This window comes from Diutina rugosa, assembly GCF_008704595.1.
Source record: "Diutina rugosa strain CBS 613 chromosome Unknown scaffold77_size38895, whole genome shotgun sequence".
Taxonomy (NCBI): Eukaryota; Fungi; Ascomycota; class Pichiomycetes; order Serinales; family Debaryomycetaceae; genus Diutina; species Diutina rugosa.
Genome location: NW_022995159.1, coordinates 1 through 18,179, shown reverse-complemented (window position 1 = coordinate 18,179; position 18,179 = coordinate 1). Strand labels below are relative to the sequence as shown.

The following is an 18,179-nucleotide window of genomic DNA, read 5'->3' as shown; positions in this document are numbered from 1 at the left end:
AGGTTCTTCCAGTCGCCTTTCCAGGCACTGAGGTCCAGGTGGCACACGCCGGAGTATTTGACGTTGATCAAGAGCTCGTGCGGTTTAGGGCGGGGCACGGGGACGTCCTTGTAGAGGAGGGGCCCCCCAGTGCGTTCAAACACCACCGCTTTCTGGGTGGTGGGGAGACTATAGCGACGTACGAACCGGAGCATGGCCAATTGGTTAAGTATCGTTTGTAAACACAAAGTTTAGGGTCTGGGAATAAGTCGTGGATTATATGTCGTTGTCTATGTAGGCGAGCGGCCCGCGATTAGCCTGATTGGGATTTTCAGCTGGTTCCCCGCATTTTCTTAGTCAAACTTAATTTTGGTGCCTGTCAGCTCGACGATGGCCGCCAGCGCGCGCGGCGCCTGGGCGAGGGCCACTGACAGCTTCAACCGGGTCGACGGTTGCTGGTGGTGGTCATCAGGCCGACGACGCTTCACAGGGGGGCGAGCGGTAGCGGCGACGTCCCGCTCCCGACTGACTGGGGCCCCAGCACGGGGTTCGAAACCGGCACCCTCGGAGGGGTTGACGTGAGTTTCGGCGTCGGCGTCGGTGATGGCGGGGTGCGGGCGCTTCGGCGCCCGCTTCAGACGGTCCTCGCCGTACTCAAGCCGCAACTTACGGTTGATTAACGTCTTCGCCACCTTCAGCTTCAACGCCGTCGTCGGGCCCAGCTCGTCCTTAAAGTCAATAAAGGCAAACCCTTTACACTTGCCCAGGTCCTCAAACGTCGCCATCCGCACCCGCACGATGTCACCGCAGTGGCCAAAGTGCTCGCGTAAGTTGTCTTCCAGCGTGTCGAACGACAAGTTGCCGACGAAAAGAATCCGCAGTGGGGGGTTTTTCGAAAGCGCCGCCTCTTGTTTCAGCGGGCGGCCTTCAAACGACGTCAGATCTTTAATCAAAAGCTTACGTCCATTAAGCGCCAGCTCCGAAAGCGCCACCACCAGCGCCACGTGGTCGGCCAGCGGGAGGTCGACGTAGGCAAACCCTTTAATCTTATTCTCTTTCTTGGGGATGTTCACCCGCAGAATATCCTCCTCGGTGACGCTAGTGCCCTGTTCGGCCAGCTTGGCGACGATGAACCGCACCAAGTCGTCCTTGGTGGTGTCAAACGACAAGTTGCCGATCCACACCCCGAACGGCAGCCGTTTCGGTTCGGCGTCGTCCTTGCCGTCCTCGGTGGCGGGCTTGGGCTTGGGGTGCTTCTTTTCAAGCTTCTCAAGATCAAGCTTACCCTTTTTGAGCAATCTCTGCTGCTTTTTATTGAGGGGCACGCTGGCGTTCAAGTCGATTTCGATCTCATCGCCGGCTTCATCCGTATCCTTGGCGTCTATCTTGTCCTGCTTGTCCTTCTTCTTCTCCTTCTTGTCCTTCTTTTCCTTCTTGTCCTTCTTTTCCTTCTTCTCCTTCTTCTCCTTCTTCTCCACCTTGTCGCCCTTTAGCGTAACTCTCTCCTCGTCAGACATGGCCCGATGAGATGCGTGCGCGATGACCCTTATCAGACACCCCAACCTCACCGCACCGTAAGAGGGGGAAATAAAATAAAGTGAAACAAACCTATTCCGTTTTTGATACTTCAGTAAATTTATGTTTTCTTTGTCAAACCGGTTGGGGTCTCGATTATTTTGTTATCGATATAACTCATGATAAGCCACGTGCCAAATGGTTATCACAGCTTAATCTCGCGTGAGCTTATCTCGGGCCGTCGGATAAGGTTAAATGTGTCCAATTGAATATCTATCTATATAACACCACTTCGCTCAGATTGTTCTGATTCAGAGCCCAGCTCTGCCCCCTTCATGAAAAGTCACCAACACCGCCAAAATTTACCGGTGTCGATGAATTACATGTCATCTATCGTCGACCATCTCCCGCCACATCCACTGGCGCCACAAGTCGCCCGCCTCGTTGATGATGTTGTCCATAAAGTCGACCTTATAGTCGGTGATGAGGAAGTCATTGCGGATGATCATGGGCTCCAGACTCAGCGAATGCAGCGCCCCCTCCGACGAAATCAGCGGCGGCAGCAGCCCCGGCGACGGCTCGGTGCTGGTGGTGACCACCTCCTCCTTCACCTTGAATTTATACGCTTTCGGCGGCAACCGCGATAAAAACTGGCGGATCTCGTGCTGATCAAGCTCGACGAGAATATTCTCCTTCAGCTTGAGCAACGCTAGCAGAATGAAAATAAGCTCAAACTGGGGGTCCAACGTCGAGAAGGGAATGGTGAGCTTCTTCTCCCCTGCCGCCAGCGCCAGCCCCGGCAGCAGCAGATAAAGCTCGTCCATGGTGAGCTTGTTATTAAGTTCCGTCACCAAGTCCCGGAACAGCGAGTTTTTCGCCCGAGGATTAAGCGACCCAGTGGTGGTGGTGGTGGTACTCAGAAGGTTGTCGGCCGTGTATCCGTCGGAGTCGTCGTCGCCGCCGTCGTCGTCGTCGTTACGCACCAGCCAGAAGAGATCGGGGCCAAGCTTCGCCAACATCGCCCGCGAAATGTTGAGCTTTTCAAAGTAGTACTGCATCGTCCGCTTGGGGTTGACTAATCGCCACCCAAGCAACAAGTCCCAGATGCGGCCCCGGTCGAACTTCAGCCACACCTTCAGCCCGGCGTATTTGAGCCACCAGATCAACCACTCGTCGTCCTGAGACCCAAACCGAGTGAGGATTTGCTCATCGGAGAAGTAGTTGGCGAGCTCGGGTAATAGTTTGCGGAAACAGTAGATGAAGTAGGCCACCCGGTCTTCGATGGTGCCGCCATTTAACGGAAGCACCAGCCGCAGCCGCGGCTCCAAATCATCGTCGGCGGGCTCCGGTCGCAGCGGAGCTCCCGCACCCCGATCCAGCAGCAGCAGCAGCAGCAGCAGCAGCGACCCCAGTGACGTCAGCAGCCGCGTCTGTTCGGGGCAGTGGAGAAGCACAAGCACAAGCCGCTCGTAGACCTCGCTGAAATTAAGAGTGTTGAGGGTGGTGTCCTCAACAAGGTCGTTCATAAACTCGGCCAACCCCGGAATGTGGTCGATATAGTTTGAGTAGTCATCGATGACGTTAGTGACGACCTGGTCGTTTGGGGTTTTGTGGTCGCGGCCACAGAGCACCCAGGGGGTATTCTCCACCGGGGGGAGCCATTCGGCAAGGTTGAGGGCAATCCAGGTGAGCGAGGAGTCGTACTTGATGATGCGGGACCATTTTTTGGCGAACTTGAGGACGGCCTGGTGCAAGATGTGGATGATCTGGTGGGCGCGGGGGTCTATGGTGGTCAGGGGCTTGCACAGGTAGTGCAAGCGTTGCACGTAGCGGCGGAGGTCGTGGCCGATGCTGCGCTCGACCTCGTCTACGTCGAAGGCGCCGTCGTCGTCATCCTGGTGGCAGTCGGGCTGGATAAACGGCAGCAACACAAACGGGTGGGTTTTAAGTAAAAGCGGCCACACTTTGAACCGGAGGAACGGCGGCACCCCCTTTTGGCGGGCAATGAGGGCGAGCCCATGGTGGTTTTTCTCCTCAAGGTAGTACTTGATCTGGTTGAACACGTCAAGATCGTAGTTGAACACGGGTTTTTCGACCGCCGTGACTGGAGCCATCTCCGATTAGAAATAAAACTCCGAATGGAAAGAGGGTTGGGGGGGAATTAAAAGGTCTTTTGGACGCCAGAAACAGCACGGCAACACAACAGCGCCAACCGTATCGAGTGTGGTTGAGGAAACGTCGGTTGCGGGACCGGATTGGTGTCAAAAAAGACGAGCGTGAGCACGAGGGGGGCGCTTGGGCAGCGGGTGGTGAGGTTGAGAAACAGGTTTTTGGGAAAACCGCCCTGCCCCGATGTAGTATTGCAGCGCACACTTGCCTAAAATTTTCTTGGTCACGTGATGTAACATTAAATCACACAACTAGCGATTGCCGTCTCCCCTCCGAGCTACAGTTAGAGATGAGACATCCCGCGACTCTCGTCGGTGATAGCAGCACCATGCACCCCTGTGATGGATTTGCGGTTTACGTGGTGGTTTCTGGCGACGACGACAGGTGCGGGCGTCGGCTATTACCGTCTAGCGTTTGTCGTCACACCACTAAAAGTTAGTAGTGGCACGACCACTTGCTTCAATTGGTCCGTCGTCATCGATTGCGGGGATGACTCGCACGGGCCGGACTCGTCCTGTACTTTGGCACGAAAAACAAAAAAAAAAATGCTCTGCTCACCGCAAATGGCATCGCTACACTACCCACCAACCCCGGCTTAACTTTCTTGTAAAATCGACGACAATCCAGCACCAGATTTTTCTCGCCTCATAATACTACGGTCACGCCCTACGAAACACCGCTTTCCCTCTCTCACTTTGTGTGTAGCCTGTGACCTCCTTCGGCAGTACCGGAGGAGACGAGTCGCCGTGCTGGGGGTCCGACGCCGGAGTTTTTGTCCCGATCTGTTAGCCTGGCTCTACTAAGAATTAGTGCGACTACCACAAACTCTACGCACGGAAGTAACGGAGCCGGCCGACGATTGGTTTGTGTCACCTCACGTGGTGCTCCCACAGTGGCGGTCGGCCCGATAGCACCACAAGCATCGTCACCAGCAACAACAAACATACCGAATCAAATAAACAGGGCTTAATACGAATTACCGCGGATAGTCCATCAGCTTAAGTAAGCCGTCAAACATATAGTTCCGAAACTTAGACAGGCTGCTAGTCGTGGATGTTGTTGATAGCGGCACTAGCTAGTTCTTGGCAAAAACTTGGCTCTCTACTCCTATTATTGCCTGCCCTTACGTAAACTACGAGGACCATATAATTAGCTATCGCTCGCCCAGTGCGATAACGCCAGCGTTTACCCCTATCCTGAGATTTTGGTTGCTGGCGCTGAGTCGCCCATCATCTCACACGATGCAGAGAGTGCACATAAGCCGTGTTCATTCAACCCATAGCCCCAGGGGGTCTCTTTATATAACCTCTCGAGCATTGCCCCCTGTGGACGACGTCGTCAGCGTTGGTTCCAGCCCTGCTCTATCTGATCCCGATTGATGGTGTCGATCTCCCTTCGGGGGCTCAAGTTCGGTCTGAACGTCGACGCCAAAGTGAAACAAGGTATGTCTGTTCTTTCACCCACACTAACGCCTCGTGTCTAACCCCTAGTCACCGGTAACACCGGTATCGGTGCCAACAACCACCAGTTGGTCGAGCTCTCGGCTTACACCTTCAACCAATCCAAGTTAAACACCATCACCCTGGTGCTCAACAAGCGCCTCGATCACATGCGAGACTTTGAACGGCAGCGCACGCTGTTACTCAAAACGCTTCTGCTAATCCTTTACCTTTTGCAAAATGGCCTGGAGCCGTTTTGCCAATGGGTCCGCCGCCAGCGCCCCAAGTTCGAGGCCCTCACCTATGCCAACGACGACACCATCCGCCAACGGGCGCGCACGATTGTCGATTTGGTGTCGAACATCGACCAGTTGAAAAGCTACCGCGTCGACATTCACCGCTACCGTTCTGACATGAACACTCCGGGACTCAAGCGGACGCTGATCGACGTCGATGACATCGCCACCATCGTGGCCGAGGACCCTCGAGGCGTCAAGTCATTCGACTTACCGCGCCCGAACCGGTATATGGGAATTCTGCTCGACACCTTAATCGAAGAGGCAGCGTGACCTGGTGTTCATGATACTCCTTTTTTTTTATTTTCAGTTCTGGTTATGGGTTTGAGGGAATTTTCTTCATGGCTTTTTTGCACTTTTCATTTGTAGTCACCATTTTCATCCTCATCTCGATGGAGAGTGAATTGGTGTTTTTTATCGAACAAGGTATATTTTAATCCCCACACTGTAGAGAGGGGCTGCTGCCGGAGACTCCCGCGCTCGAATGGAGTTCCCCCTGCAAGCCTGGTAGATACCGATTGACCGGAGGTTACTACGGTGAAATTCCAGTGGCATTGGTGCCATTTTAAAAGAAACGTTAATTATCAACACTGGCCCGAGAAACACGGGTGAGCCGCGGGCGAGGCTGAAGCCACCACCCTTTCTTCACAGCCGATTGCTGAGCATGGCGGGTCACCCCTATCTTCGGTGGCGGCGTGCAACTGCGCGTATGCAGGCCAAATGTCAGGTGTCGAGAAGGTTCTATAACCACCATTTGAAACAAAACAATGGCCTGGCTAATCCCCGAGCAACAACCTGCCCTCTATTTAGACCAGCCAAGGACGCCAAAGTAACTCAAATGGGCTCAAACTTTGAATCTATACCCTACGTTGTGGTGGACACCTTATTGAATTGCTTTTTCTCCACCAGATATAGAAATTAAAGGTCACAGCTTTTATGCAGGCCGACGTCCTGCAGAGGCAGTGGCACGGGGTCATAAATATAAATCGTTTGCCACTGGCGCAATATTCAACAACACTCACAACAATGCAAATCTTTGTGAAGACCTTGACCGGTAAGACCATCACCCTTGAAGTGGAATCGTCGGACACCATTGACAACGTCAAGTCCAAGATCCAGGACAAGGAAGGTATCCCCCCTGACCAACAAAGATTGATCTTTGCTGGTAAGCAGTTGGAAGACGGCAGAACCCTTTCGGACTACAACATCCAGAAGGAATCGACCCTCCACTTGGTGCTCAGATTGAGAGGTGGTATGCAAATCTTCGTCAAGACCTTGACCGGTAAGACCATCACCCTTGAAGTGGAATCGTCGGACACCATTGACAACGTCAAGTCCAAGATCCAGGACAAGGAAGGTATCCCCCCTGACCAACAAAGATTGATCTTTGCTGGTAAGCAGTTGGAAGACGGCAGAACCCTTTCGGACTACAACATCCAGAAGGAATCGACCCTCCACTTGGTGCTCAGATTGAGAGGTGGTATGCAAATCTTCGTCAAGACCTTGACCGGTAAGACCATCACCCTTGAAGTGGAATCGTCGGACACCATTGACAACGTCAAGTCCAAGATCCAGGACAAGGAAGGTATCCCCCCTGACCAACAAAGATTGATCTTTGCTGGTAAGCAGTTGGAAGACGGCAGAACCCTTTCGGACTACAACATCCAGAAGGAATCGACCCTCCACTTGGTGCTCAGATTGAGAGGTGGTATGCAAATCTTCGTCAAGACCTTGACCGGTAAGACCATCACCCTTGAAGTGGAATCGTCGGACACCATTGACAACGTCAAGTCCAAGATCCAGGACAAGGAAGGTATCCCCCCTGACCAACAAAGATTGATCTTTGCTGGTAAGCAGTTGGAAGATGGCAGAACCCTCTCGGACTACAACATCCAGAAGGAATCGACTCTCCACTTGGTGCTCAGATTGAGAGGTGGTATGCAAATCTTCGTCAAGACCTTGACCGGTAAGACCATCACCCTTGAAGTGGAATCGTCGGACACCATTGACAACGTCAAGTCCAAGATCCAGGACAAGGAAGGTATCCCCCCTGACCAACAAAGATTGATCTTTGCTGGTAAGCAGTTGGAAGACGGCAGAACCCTTTCGGACTACAACATCCAGAAGGAATCGACCCTCCACTTGGTTCTCAGATTGAGAGGTGGTGACGCCTAATTCTTGCAGTGACGAGAAAGGCGGGGCCTATCTACTGTGTGTAACGTATATGAACGTAATTGAAAAATGTTACCGACATTGGAATAAAATGTAGGAAAATCACGTGGGGTGCAGGACATGTGCATGTGTAAATTTATGTGCCCCTCATATAAGGGCGGGGCGGTTCGGACCCGTCCAAAAAACCCCACAAACAATGATTAGCATCAAAGGGTTGTGCGCCATTCTCGGCATCCCCCTTGCCATGTTGGTGGCAGCGTTGCGGACGGTGTTGTTTGGTGGGTGGCTGAGAAAGTACCGTAACAGCCCCCTCAATATGGCGAAGTTACTGATGGCGAAACAAGCGTTGGAAGTGCCCGTGCCCGACGCCAAGTATGTGGTGCCGGTTTCCAACATGACGATGATTAACACCATTGTCGGTGGATTATACAAGACGGTGACGTCATCGATTCCCGGGTACGGTAAGCGATACGACGAGAACGGGATCTGGATCGCTCAACCCCCCATGGCGACGGGTTCGGACCCTTTGATCATCTACTTACACGGAGGTGGCTATTTTTTGCAGACGACGCCGTCACAATTGCAATCGTTGATTGCCACCTACAAATTGCTCGGACGCAACGATGTGTCGATAATCCACTTGGACTACGACCTCGCCTCGGAAGGCTTCACCATCCCTCGCCAATTGGACCAGTTGGTGGCATTGTACACCAAGCTTGTGGCTGATGGCTACACCAACATCACCTTGATGGGAGACCTGGCCGGGGGTAACTTGGCGATTGCGTTTATGGCGCACCTTCACCGCACCCAGTTGAAGTTACCCCCGCCGGCTAACCTGGTGTTGATCTCGCCCTGGGTGAAGTTGACGATCCCCAAGAGCCAGTTCACCCCTGGCAATCTGTTCTATGACAACGATGGGCGCGATATGATCACCTACACCGGGTTCGCCGACCCGCTGAAGATTGTCGCCATCACCGGCAACTCGGAGATTGCGTCGTTGGAATGCTCCCCGGGGAACCACCCTTACTCCTACGACGACTGGAACCTTCCGTCGTTGAAAAAAGGCAACACTTTCGTCATCTGTGGCGAGGACGAAGTGTTCAGAGACGATGTGTTGGAATGGGCCAAGTACGCGTTGCGCGCTCCCATGTACGACAACAAGAAACAGTTGGGGAACAGTGGCGGCAAGTTAGACCGTAGCATCCACGAGTTCCACCGCACCACCCCTGAAGGCGGCAAAATCGAAGTTCACATCGAGCCGTGGGGGGTCCACGACGCCTGTCTCATCTTCGAGAACTCGCTTTTGCGCGATATCAAACGCAACCCTCAGTTGAAGTTCCGCGACGTCGACCGGGAAAAATACTTTGGGTTGACGCGGTTGGTGGCGTTCTTAGACCAAGTGTTATAGTTAAAATGCTACACACCTCTTACCAGTGTTTTTCGCAGCCATAAACAAAACATACAAACCTGCGCCTCCTGCACATAGTCGCTCAGACAGCCGTAGCCACTATATCGCAGATCAAGTCCCCGCCAGCTTAACCCGTTGTCCACATCCCCCAACCCCCGCCTCGTCTGGATGCTGCCACCGACTCAAGGAGAGCTCCACTACCTTGTCCAGCACCTACGGCTGGTGATCATCCACTCGCTTGACCACTTCAACTACGCCAATGCCGAGTTTGCTGGCGAGCGCTTGCTCACCCTTGACCCCCGTAACTTGGAGCTGATCTACTTGTACGCGTTGCTGTTGGTGCATCAACGCAAGTATAAGCTGGCCTACAATCGCCTCTACGCCGTGGTGGCCCACGCCGACACCGTGACCCATTTGGGGTGCACTTATCTTTTCGCTAGGTGTTGTCTTCATCTTGAAAAGTACAAGGAAGGGGTGTACCAGCTCACCAAAGGCGACTTCCTTTACGTTGGTAGCGAGAAGAAAACGACGCCCAAGCAACGCCATGAATACGAGACCCACCGCTCAATATACCCCGACCCCCTGGTCATCTACCATTTGTTAGGTGATCTCTATCGCAAACTAAATGACGTTAAGAACAGTGCGTTAAGTTATACTCAGGCCCTTCAGTGGAACCGATTTGACTTTGAGGCGTTCCAGCAATTGTGTAAGCTTGGGGTTGACGTCAAGGCGAAAGCGGTGTTTGACGGTACTTTGACCGATACCAACGTGTTTATCGCCACTGATACTCAGGAGGTATGGCACGAAGATGCCGAGGATAGTGTGGGTGACATCTTGAGTCCTCCGAGGGCCAACTTGACGTTTGATGGGGTGTTAAAGCGACTGGCAAATAGCGATTTCCCCAAGCCTAAACCTCAATTTTCAGGGCGAATGGCACCCCGCAACCTGAACCTTGCCAATACCTCGTTTGGCTCGATCACACTAGCTCCTCCCGAGAGAAGCCACGGTCCCAATGCACCGGGGCAGGCGTCAGCGCGTAATTTCTCCCTGAAACCGCCAATGCACCGACTGACGCTGGTGGAAACGTCACTCTTTGTCACTAAGGAAATCGTCAAAGCAGAGCAAACGCTAGCAAAACTCTATTTGTTGCTAGGACGAGCGTTTAAGGCACTTTGTCGATACGATTGTTATAAAGCTATTCGCTTACTAGAGCTGCTACCGGATAAAGAGAAGGATACTCCTTGGGTGCTTGCCAAGCTTGGTAAGCTTCATTACGAGATCGTTAACTATAAACAGCTGGAGTTCTTCTTTGCTAGACTCCGACAAGTTGATCGTACGCGGCTTGAGGACATGGAATACTTCTCCACGCTTTTGTGGCATCTCCACAAAAAAGCCGATCTTACCTATTTGGCTAACGAGCTTCATGATCTCGACCCCCAACTGCCGGTTACATGGTGTGCCATCGGCAATCTTTTCTCACTCAATCGGGAACCTGATGAAGCGATAAAAGCGCTCAACAAAGCTACTAAACTCGATAAGCTGTTTGTGTATGCTTACACTCTCAAGGGTCACGAGTACTTTTCCAACGACAACTACGAGATGGCATTCGAAAACTTCCGTACCTCGCTTTTACTTGATGGTCGCCACTACAACGCTTTTTACGGCATTGGTATGGTGTACATGAGTCTTGGCGACTACCAAAAGGCTGACTACCACTTCCGCAAAGCAGTGGGGATCAACCCCATCAATATTATTCTCATCTGCTGTGTGGGGATGGTGCTTGATAAACTCGGCAAAAAAACGCTTGCACTTCGCCAATATGATTTGGCGTGTAAGCTCCAGCCACTCAATCCGTTGCCGCTATTCAAAAAAGCCCAATTGCTCTTTTCCCTCCAACAATTTGCTGAGGCTTTGAAGATTTTCGAAACATTAAAGGAGATTGCTCCAGACGAAGCCCTGGTGCACTTCCTTTTAGGCCAGCTTTACAATATCCAGAACGACAAGTTCAGTGCAATCCGTGAGTTTACCATTGCCCTCCACTTGGACCCTAAAGGAAACTACATTATCAAGGAGGCAATGGAGCTGCTCAAAGACTAATGATAACGACCCTGAAGTAACTGATACGATACAAATGTAACTCCTCATCGATGAGTCGGTGCTAAATGATGTCATTGAGCGACTGTCATAATCGGCCGACGTTTGTAAACAAACACACACGCATTGCTATGAAGTATAAATATAAACCCCGAAATTTTTGGGTTGATTTCTACGCGTACTTCGTCGATTTGCGAATGTCAAGTCAAAGCGATCGTCGCAGATCCTTTAGCATACGGCGTGAGGGGGGGTGGTTGTGGCTTAATCCCACGATGTTTAGCTATTTAGTAATGGCTATGGATATTGTTCTCTGCAGGAACCAGCCGCGCGGAATGAAAAAACAGATTCGCGTCACGTGTCCCTTAGACTATCCGTTTGATCACTTTCCGACCCTCCATCACTGCTCCATATGAGATTACCAGCGCTATTGGCCGGGTGGGCATGGTGGTTGCTGGTGGTGTGTGCCTGGGATCTTCTCAACCACCGCCGCCAATACCGCCAGGGGGAGAAAGTTGACTTGATTGTCAACAAAGTGGAGCTGGATCACTCTCAATTGGATTACAGCTACTACCTGTTGCCGTTTGTGTGTCCGCCGTCGCATGACCTCAGTCCGTTGGCGCTCCTGCTTGCTGAAATCCTTCTGGGGGACCGCAAGTGGGAGCTGGCCTACGACTTGAAGTTTGGCGTCGACATGCCTTGCAAACGGCTCTGCGACTTTGTAGCCCGTCAAAAAGGGGTCACAAAGGCTACCCAACTCATCCACGATGGCTACATTATTCATTGGGAGGTCGATGGCCTTCCGGGGGCCACCACTTACACCCAGGGCAAGCGAACGTTCTACGCCGCCGGATTCCCCCTTGGGTTCGAGGCTAATGGCAAGGCCTACATCCACAACCACGTTCAGCTTGTGTTCCGCACTCACCGCGATCAGGCTACAGGGTTGTGGTCGATTGTCGGGTTCGAAGTATACCCCAAATCGGTTCTGAACGAAAAGTGTCCTGGTCTGCGGAAGAACTTTGAGAACTTTGCCCTCCCTCCTACTCGTGACAGTAAAGGGGACGCCATCCCTGTGGCGGTGACGATTCCCTGGACGTATTCCGTGTACTGGCGTGAAGATAAGCTGATGGACTATGAGAACCGCTGGGACCTTTACCAACAGACGCTGGTGAACCGCCGCAACCTGAAGGTTCACTGGATGCTGTTATTGCTGTCGCTCACGGTGATCATGCTTATGACGTTGGTGGTGACGGTGGTAGTGCTCTCGATGGTACACAAGGACATCAACACCAGCCGTCCCGGATTACCCCAGTTTGACGATGGAACCCCGAAACCGTCACCGGCCAAATGGAGTCAGTTAGCTTCGCAAGTACTCACGCGACCGTGGGCGCCGCTCATGCTTGCCATTCTGGTGGCGATGGGCATTCAGACGTTAGTCGCCTGCCTCGGAGTCCTCGTCATCCTTGCAATCAACTTCTGGTTCTTCGACACTCTGAGAGGAGCGGTAGCGGTGATCGAGCGCCATCAAGGACCGATCCTCACTCTTGCCATCGTGGTGCTAGTATTGCTGGGGATCATCCTGACCTACGGCGGGGTATTGTTTTACAAGCTTGTGACCAACCATCTGCTCAATACTCCTTACTCCAAACGCAAAATTATGGTTCTCTCAATATTGTTCGCCGGGGCATTACCCGCAGTGGTGGTGGCTACGGTGCTCGTACTCAACTTTTTCGTGTGGGCGAAACAGCTGAGTACAGCCCTCCCGTTGGGAACTATCGTCACCGTACTCTTATTCCTTGGGTTGGTGCAAATTCCCCTAGGCATGGTTGGCGGTTTTTACGCTAATCGCCAACGATTTGACCCCAAGTCGTTTCTCACGCTGACCGCTGCCGGCGTCCAAGAAAAGCTGTCGGTGTCAGGGCGGCGCTACATTTGGATCACCAACCCGCTTTTCAGCACGGTGGTGTTTGGTTTGTTTCCTTTTATGCTGATATACGTCGAGCTCACCTACGTGTTCCACGCCCTCTGGCTCGAAAAGACTACTTACTACACCTACGGGTTTTTGCTCGTGGCTTTTGTGCTTTTGATCATCATTGTCGCCGAGTGTACCATTGTGGCGATCTACACCTCGTTAGCGGTGTATAACGACCCCAACTGGCATTGGCTTGCTTATAGGTGTGGCGCGCTGGTCGGGGTGTACGTGTTTGGCTTTGTCACCTATTACTTCTTCGCCTACTTGGACGTTCGGGAATGGGTGAGTGTGCTTGTATATTTTAGCTACATGTTGCTTATGCTGATTTGCTTAGGCGTGGCTTGTGGCGCGTTGGGGGTGTTGACGGGGCTTTTCTTCGTCAAGCGAGTGTTTGGGTCGCTCAAGAACGATTAAGGCGAACGTCTTTAGATTCATAATAATAATAATAAACTAATCGTCGATTATTTGTAGTACAAAATTTCCGAGTGCAGCTCAAATATTGTAAGATAGATTGACGTGGGGAAAACGATGGTAAGTCCTGATGACGATTCGAAAGATGCTACTGTTTTCTATTCTTATCTTATTTGATAAATATATGACTTCGTAAAGGCTGAAACCTGTTTAGTCCAACGACGAGGCACCAGTGATGATGTCGACCAATTCGTTGGTAATGACGGCTTGTCTCTGTCTGTTGAACAAAATGGTGTAGGAGTTGATCATGTCACCGGCATTCTTGGAGGCGTTGTCCATGGCGTTTCTTCTGGCAGAAACTTCCGAGGCGTAACCTTCGGCCATGGCGGTCAACAACGAGTTGGCAAGGCCGAAGTCGGCCAAGTTGGCGGCGACGTCTTCGCCTTCAAATTCGTACTTGGAGATACCGGGGGCCTTTTCAATGGCTTCGGCGTTGAACACACCGAACTTCGACGGTTCAAACGACACACCCGACACGAACTTGTTGTACAAGATTTCGACGTTTTCGTATTCACCCAACTGGGCGATTTCGTCGGCGATGGCCGACACTTCGGCGAAGTTGGGTTCTTCCTTACCGACGCCGGAGAAGGCCAACTTGATGTGGTCGGCGTGGGTTCTCAACAATTGCGCCTTGACCTTGTCACCGACGGCGACAACATCGGCGTTGCCGTTCAATTCGCCGAGTCTTCTTCTGGTGTACTTGGCGATTTGGGTGTGGATGGAGCCACACAACCCCTTGTCCGACGACACGGCGATCAACAACGTCTTGCCTTCGTCCTTGGTTTCCGGTTCGGCGTTGGCGTTGAACTCAGCGTCAGACTCGTTGAACACTCTCGAGGCAGCCATGGCTCTTTGGGCCTTGTTCAATCTGGTCGAGGCAACAATCTTCATCGTCTTGGTGATCTTTTCGATGTTCTTGATCGACTTCAATCTCTAGCGGGGTTAGTATAATTGGACGGAGAAGGTCAATGGCGGGGGGAGGAAACGTACCATTTCGATTTCACGGAGCGTAGCGTACCCTCTGGCACCGTGGTTGACACGGGCAACGCTTTGCAAACCGGCTCTGGCGAACATAGTGGTGGTGAAGGTCGTTGTGGATTGAAATTTTTTCAATAGCCAATTGAATGCGACTGTGCCCAACCACAGGCGAGGGTGCGCAGCGCTACCATCCGGTGTTGACCTATCGTAATGTGCGAAATTCGGACCGTTGGTAGACGATGGTAAGAGTAGAGTCCAAGGCAAGTAGCAATTGATGGCTAGGAAAGTGTGTTGAATTTAGTGTGATTGCGGGGTGTGTCTTGGTGGTGTAACTGGCCATGTTCTAGGCACATTACTATTATGGGGCTATTGTCTCACACAACACGGACTGTAAATGTGGCCTGACGCGTTATGATTGGTTCATTCTACCTTGGTCGAGGGTCGGAATCAATAAGGTCGTGTCCGGGCTAAATTGACCACCGCCAACTGAAAATAAAAAGAAGAGTGGGGATCGTTCAGGGGCTAGTGACATATCATCTAGGTGTATGTAATTTTGCTTTATAACTGGGGTTGACAATTTAAGGAATACGCCGGATATCTCGGGGCAAGACTCTCCCCCCTAGTAAATCATGTATCGCGGCAGGCAAACCGCCCTCTCCTGACATCATCCAGCCTCAGCCAAACGTCGTTATAGTCTTAGCGGGCGGGTTACTTAGCAATTGAGCTTTTGTCAATCGGGACCAAAGCTGAGAGGTGGCGAGTGCCGCCATAGTTCTTCATCGCAAGCCTCTAGCCCCAGAGATAAGGGGTTGTGATCTTTCCCAAAACTGCGAAAATCGTCGGTAAATTTTGCTGCGAAAAGAGACGCGTTTAACGCCTGCAATCAAAGCTTAACCTTGATAGTTGTAAAAGCATAGGATCCCAGGGGTCAGCACACCTTACAACTGCTTTTAGGAGGAATCTCTCAGTCATCGCTGGCGGATGAAACTGCGAGGGATCTGACGGGGATTGATGTTCAAATGGCAATTGGTGCAACATTGCAAGTTGCATCCACCACAATTGTAGACCTGGATTCTCTTACACTGGTAGCAGCATCGGTCCAGCCGGTAATGGGGGGCACAACAGAAACACAGCTTGCACTGGTGCATTGGCAGTAGCAGGGGAAAGCTTTGAGAGCAATGGCACAATGAGGGGGTATCGAACTCGTCGTTCGGTGGGGAAGGGGGGGGGGATCCCTCGAGGTTTTATATCTGCGGTGGCTGATAATTGGTCCGGTATCCCTCATGTTACTTTTTTCCCTAGCTTCTGAGGCGGGTCCCCTCTGGGGCCGCTGTGGTTCGCCTCTGAAATAAGTGGAACGAGGCAGAAAGGTGACTATATGGTACCAGCACGGTGGCATTGACTTGTGGTATATTACGGTTACATTTGTTGACTGAAATTCAAAGAGTTTTGGCGATCATACCCGTGTGCCCCAGTCCCGTTGTCGCGGCTACTATATTTTTCCTCACCCCACTAAACTATAGGAATTAAATCACAAAGCCATTGCCTTCGGTAATAACGACCGGTTGCAGAGCCCAGACCAACACGAGAAAGTAAGGCGATAGGCGGTAGGTACCAATACCATTAATTAAATCACCAGAGCACCGCTGTGACTGTGGTGTGATCGGCGGCTGCTATTGTGGCAACAAAGGCGGGGCTACTTCAGTGGTCGACAGATAATCTATGCAATATTTATTGGTAGTAGTTAGAGGTTTTCTTTTTTTGGCTATGGTACACCTGCGGCCGACGCCACGGAGGGGAAAAGAAGTGAAGCGGGGCGTGTAATTCACTGGGAGGGGTCATTTTTCTGGTAGCCCAAGTACCCTTCCAACCCGTAGTGGTCTTCGATCATCTTCATGTACTTGAAGATCAACGGGCGGCAGTTCTTTTGCGCGTCCTGCTGGTGGTACTGCTTGCACTTTCTCAATGCTTCGTGGGTGGCTCTCACCTGGTAAGTCCGAATCCACTGTTCTCTCAACATCGACTTTCTCGCCGCCGACACCTCGTCGAACTTCAGGTAGTCAATGTCGTCAAACGACACCAACTCAGGTCTCTTGTGGTCGGCGTAGTTGTCTGGTACATGTTAGTATCGTTGGTCAATCAGATGATGTCGATTCGAGGGAATGGAGCCCCTTTCCATGGAAACTTACCCATAGTGTACGGTGATGACGAGTGAGAAAACGCTGAAAATCGATTGGCCAAGGTGCGCGCGCGCGCGACTAGCGACACCGGATGCGAAAAAGTATATGGTGAGAGCTCATACAGATCATTGTATAGCGACAGCCTCTCGCCCTCTGTGAGACTACAAGAGCTGTTTTACCATTCCAGTGATACATTGGAATAAGGGCGTCGCTGAAATATTTTGATTTGGTCGAATCTGGTCATCTTAGCTTATCAGTACTTGTATAGCAACCCCGACAGTGGGGACCACCCCTCCCCTTCTTTCAACCCATACCTAGCAACCGCAAAAATGGTATTTGTAAGCTGTAAGCGCCAATGGCATTGTAATAGGTAAACTCATTGTTAGGCTGACGATAAGTGCACCTTGTGGAAGCATACGATTGGTCATTCAGCAGCTCGCGAGGAGCAACCTGGATGTGGAGTGATATATATCTCTAACGGACGTTAGGAATCGTCAAGTAGAGACCAGCATGGAGAGCTCGAAGTTTGGGAAAGATCAGACAAGATCAGTCTGTGCCATTCGTCAGTGGACGATTGGGGGAATTGCTTCTTGAATGCGTGGTAAACGCGGCGAGAATTGTACCTACGTACTTAGATTATTTTCATTGTGGGTAGTGTATCCCTGGGAGTTTTGTGGCAAATGAGTTCTGGGATATTGTGCACAGACCCCCTCACCGGAAATGTAACCTAAGGATCGGGGATACTCCTTAAACCAGTGCGGAATGCAGTCCTAAATCCGTCGTAAAGTTGTAATCTATTGCATAATAGTTGTGGCCAGGGTCCTCATCATTCGTTGTATTGCCGAACGCCTCAGTGGAAGATAAGTGACTCGAAGAACTGCCGACAAAATGGGGACCAATAAAGCGACTTTGGTGATTGACAAATCCGTGGTTCCAAGCTTTGTCCCATTACCAACTACAATCAATGGACGTGCAATACTCACAAATTTGTACAAATTTTGGATTTTTGAACAATTAATCAAAAAGTTTCACGTTGAATCGCACAATAGTTGTAGGTTAATTTAGTGAATATAGTCACACACGATGTTAGAGGAGGTAACGTGTTTCATAAAAAGAAACTGCGATCAATTTGGTCCTCATCGTAGCTAGCAAGCTAGCGGCAGACAATACCACATAGTATGCACAATCAAAAAATAATTTCACTTAGTGAATTGAGCAATAAGGTGACCGAAAACAACTGGGGATCATACGACATAATCAAAAACTACGAAGCCTAAAGTCGATACCTATATGCTGACAAATCGAACATCGAATTCAACTGAGGTTAGGCCAAAAAAGTAAGCGAATGCGAATTTTGTGGATCGAACACAAGACCTCCAGATTTCAGTGACCGAAGTTTACTTCAGTCTGGCGCTCTCCCAACTGAGCTAAATCCGCTGATGACGTATGTTGTATTAAGTTGGGTGAAAGTCGTGTACTACTCGAAATAGCCAAACGTAAAAAGGGCGG

General features: G+C 51.3%; 8 protein-coding genes across 8 annotated transcripts; 5 read left to right on the top strand and 3 right to left on the bottom strand. All coding sequences in view use genetic code 12, as the record gives it.

Moving 5' to 3' along the window:
* Positions 1-332: 332 nt before the first annotated feature.
* Positions 333-1,496, bottom strand: NOP13 (Nop13p; the record flags this gene model as incomplete). The annotated part of the gene is made up of 1 exon (XM_034156540.1): positions 333-1,496. One exon carries the CDS (start codon positions 1,494-1,496, stop codon positions 333-335), a length of 1,164 nt encoding a protein of 387 aa, XP_034011461.1.
* A 384-nt stretch (positions 1,497-1,880) lies between these two features.
* On the bottom strand, positions 1,881-3,608 carry DIURU_003743 (uncharacterized protein; the record flags this gene model as incomplete). Its single annotated transcript, XM_034156539.1, has 1 exon — positions 1,881-3,608. One exon carries the CDS (start codon positions 3,606-3,608, stop codon positions 1,881-1,883), a length of 1,728 nt encoding a protein of 575 aa, XP_034011460.1.
* Positions 3,609-5,272: 1,664 nt separating this feature from the next.
* On the top strand, positions 5,273-5,671 carry DIURU_003742 (uncharacterized protein; the record flags this gene model as incomplete). The annotated part of the gene is made up of 1 exon (XM_034156538.1): positions 5,273-5,671. One exon carries the CDS (start codon positions 5,273-5,275, stop codon positions 5,669-5,671), a length of 399 nt encoding a protein of 132 aa, XP_034011459.1.
* A 753-nt stretch (positions 5,672-6,424) lies between these two features.
* UBI4 (ubiquitin) lies at positions 6,425-7,573 on the top strand (the record flags this gene model as incomplete). Its single annotated transcript, XM_034156537.1, has 1 exon — positions 6,425-7,573. One exon carries the CDS (start codon positions 6,425-6,427, stop codon positions 7,571-7,573), a length of 1,149 nt encoding a protein of 382 aa, XP_034011458.1.
* A 193-nt stretch (positions 7,574-7,766) lies between these two features.
* On the top strand, positions 7,767-8,978 carry DIURU_003740 (uncharacterized protein; the record flags this gene model as incomplete). Its single annotated transcript, XM_034156536.1, has 1 exon — positions 7,767-8,978. One exon carries the CDS (start codon positions 7,767-7,769, stop codon positions 8,976-8,978), a length of 1,212 nt encoding a protein of 403 aa, XP_034011457.1.
* Positions 8,979-9,146: 168 nt separating this feature from the next.
* CDC27 (anaphase promoting complex subunit) lies at positions 9,147-11,075 on the top strand (the record flags this gene model as incomplete). The annotated part of the gene is made up of 1 exon (XM_034156534.1): positions 9,147-11,075. The coding sequence occupies one exon, from the start codon at positions 9,147-9,149 to the stop codon at positions 11,073-11,075; it is 1,929 nt and encodes a 642-aa protein (XP_034011456.1).
* A 406-nt stretch (positions 11,076-11,481) lies between these two features.
* DIURU_003738 (uncharacterized protein) lies at positions 11,482-13,455 on the top strand (the record flags this gene model as incomplete). The annotated part of the gene is made up of 1 exon (XM_034156533.1): positions 11,482-13,455. One exon carries the CDS (start codon positions 11,482-11,484, stop codon positions 13,453-13,455), a length of 1,974 nt encoding a protein of 657 aa, XP_034011455.1.
* Positions 13,456-13,662: 207 nt separating this feature from the next.
* ATP3 (F1F0 ATP synthase subunit gamma) lies at positions 13,663-14,403 on the bottom strand (the record flags this gene model as incomplete). Its single annotated transcript, XM_034156532.1, has 1 exon — positions 13,663-14,403. The coding sequence occupies one exon, from the start codon at positions 14,401-14,403 to the stop codon at positions 13,663-13,665; it is 741 nt and encodes a 246-aa protein (XP_034011454.1).
* Positions 14,404-18,179: the final 3,776 nt, after the last annotated feature.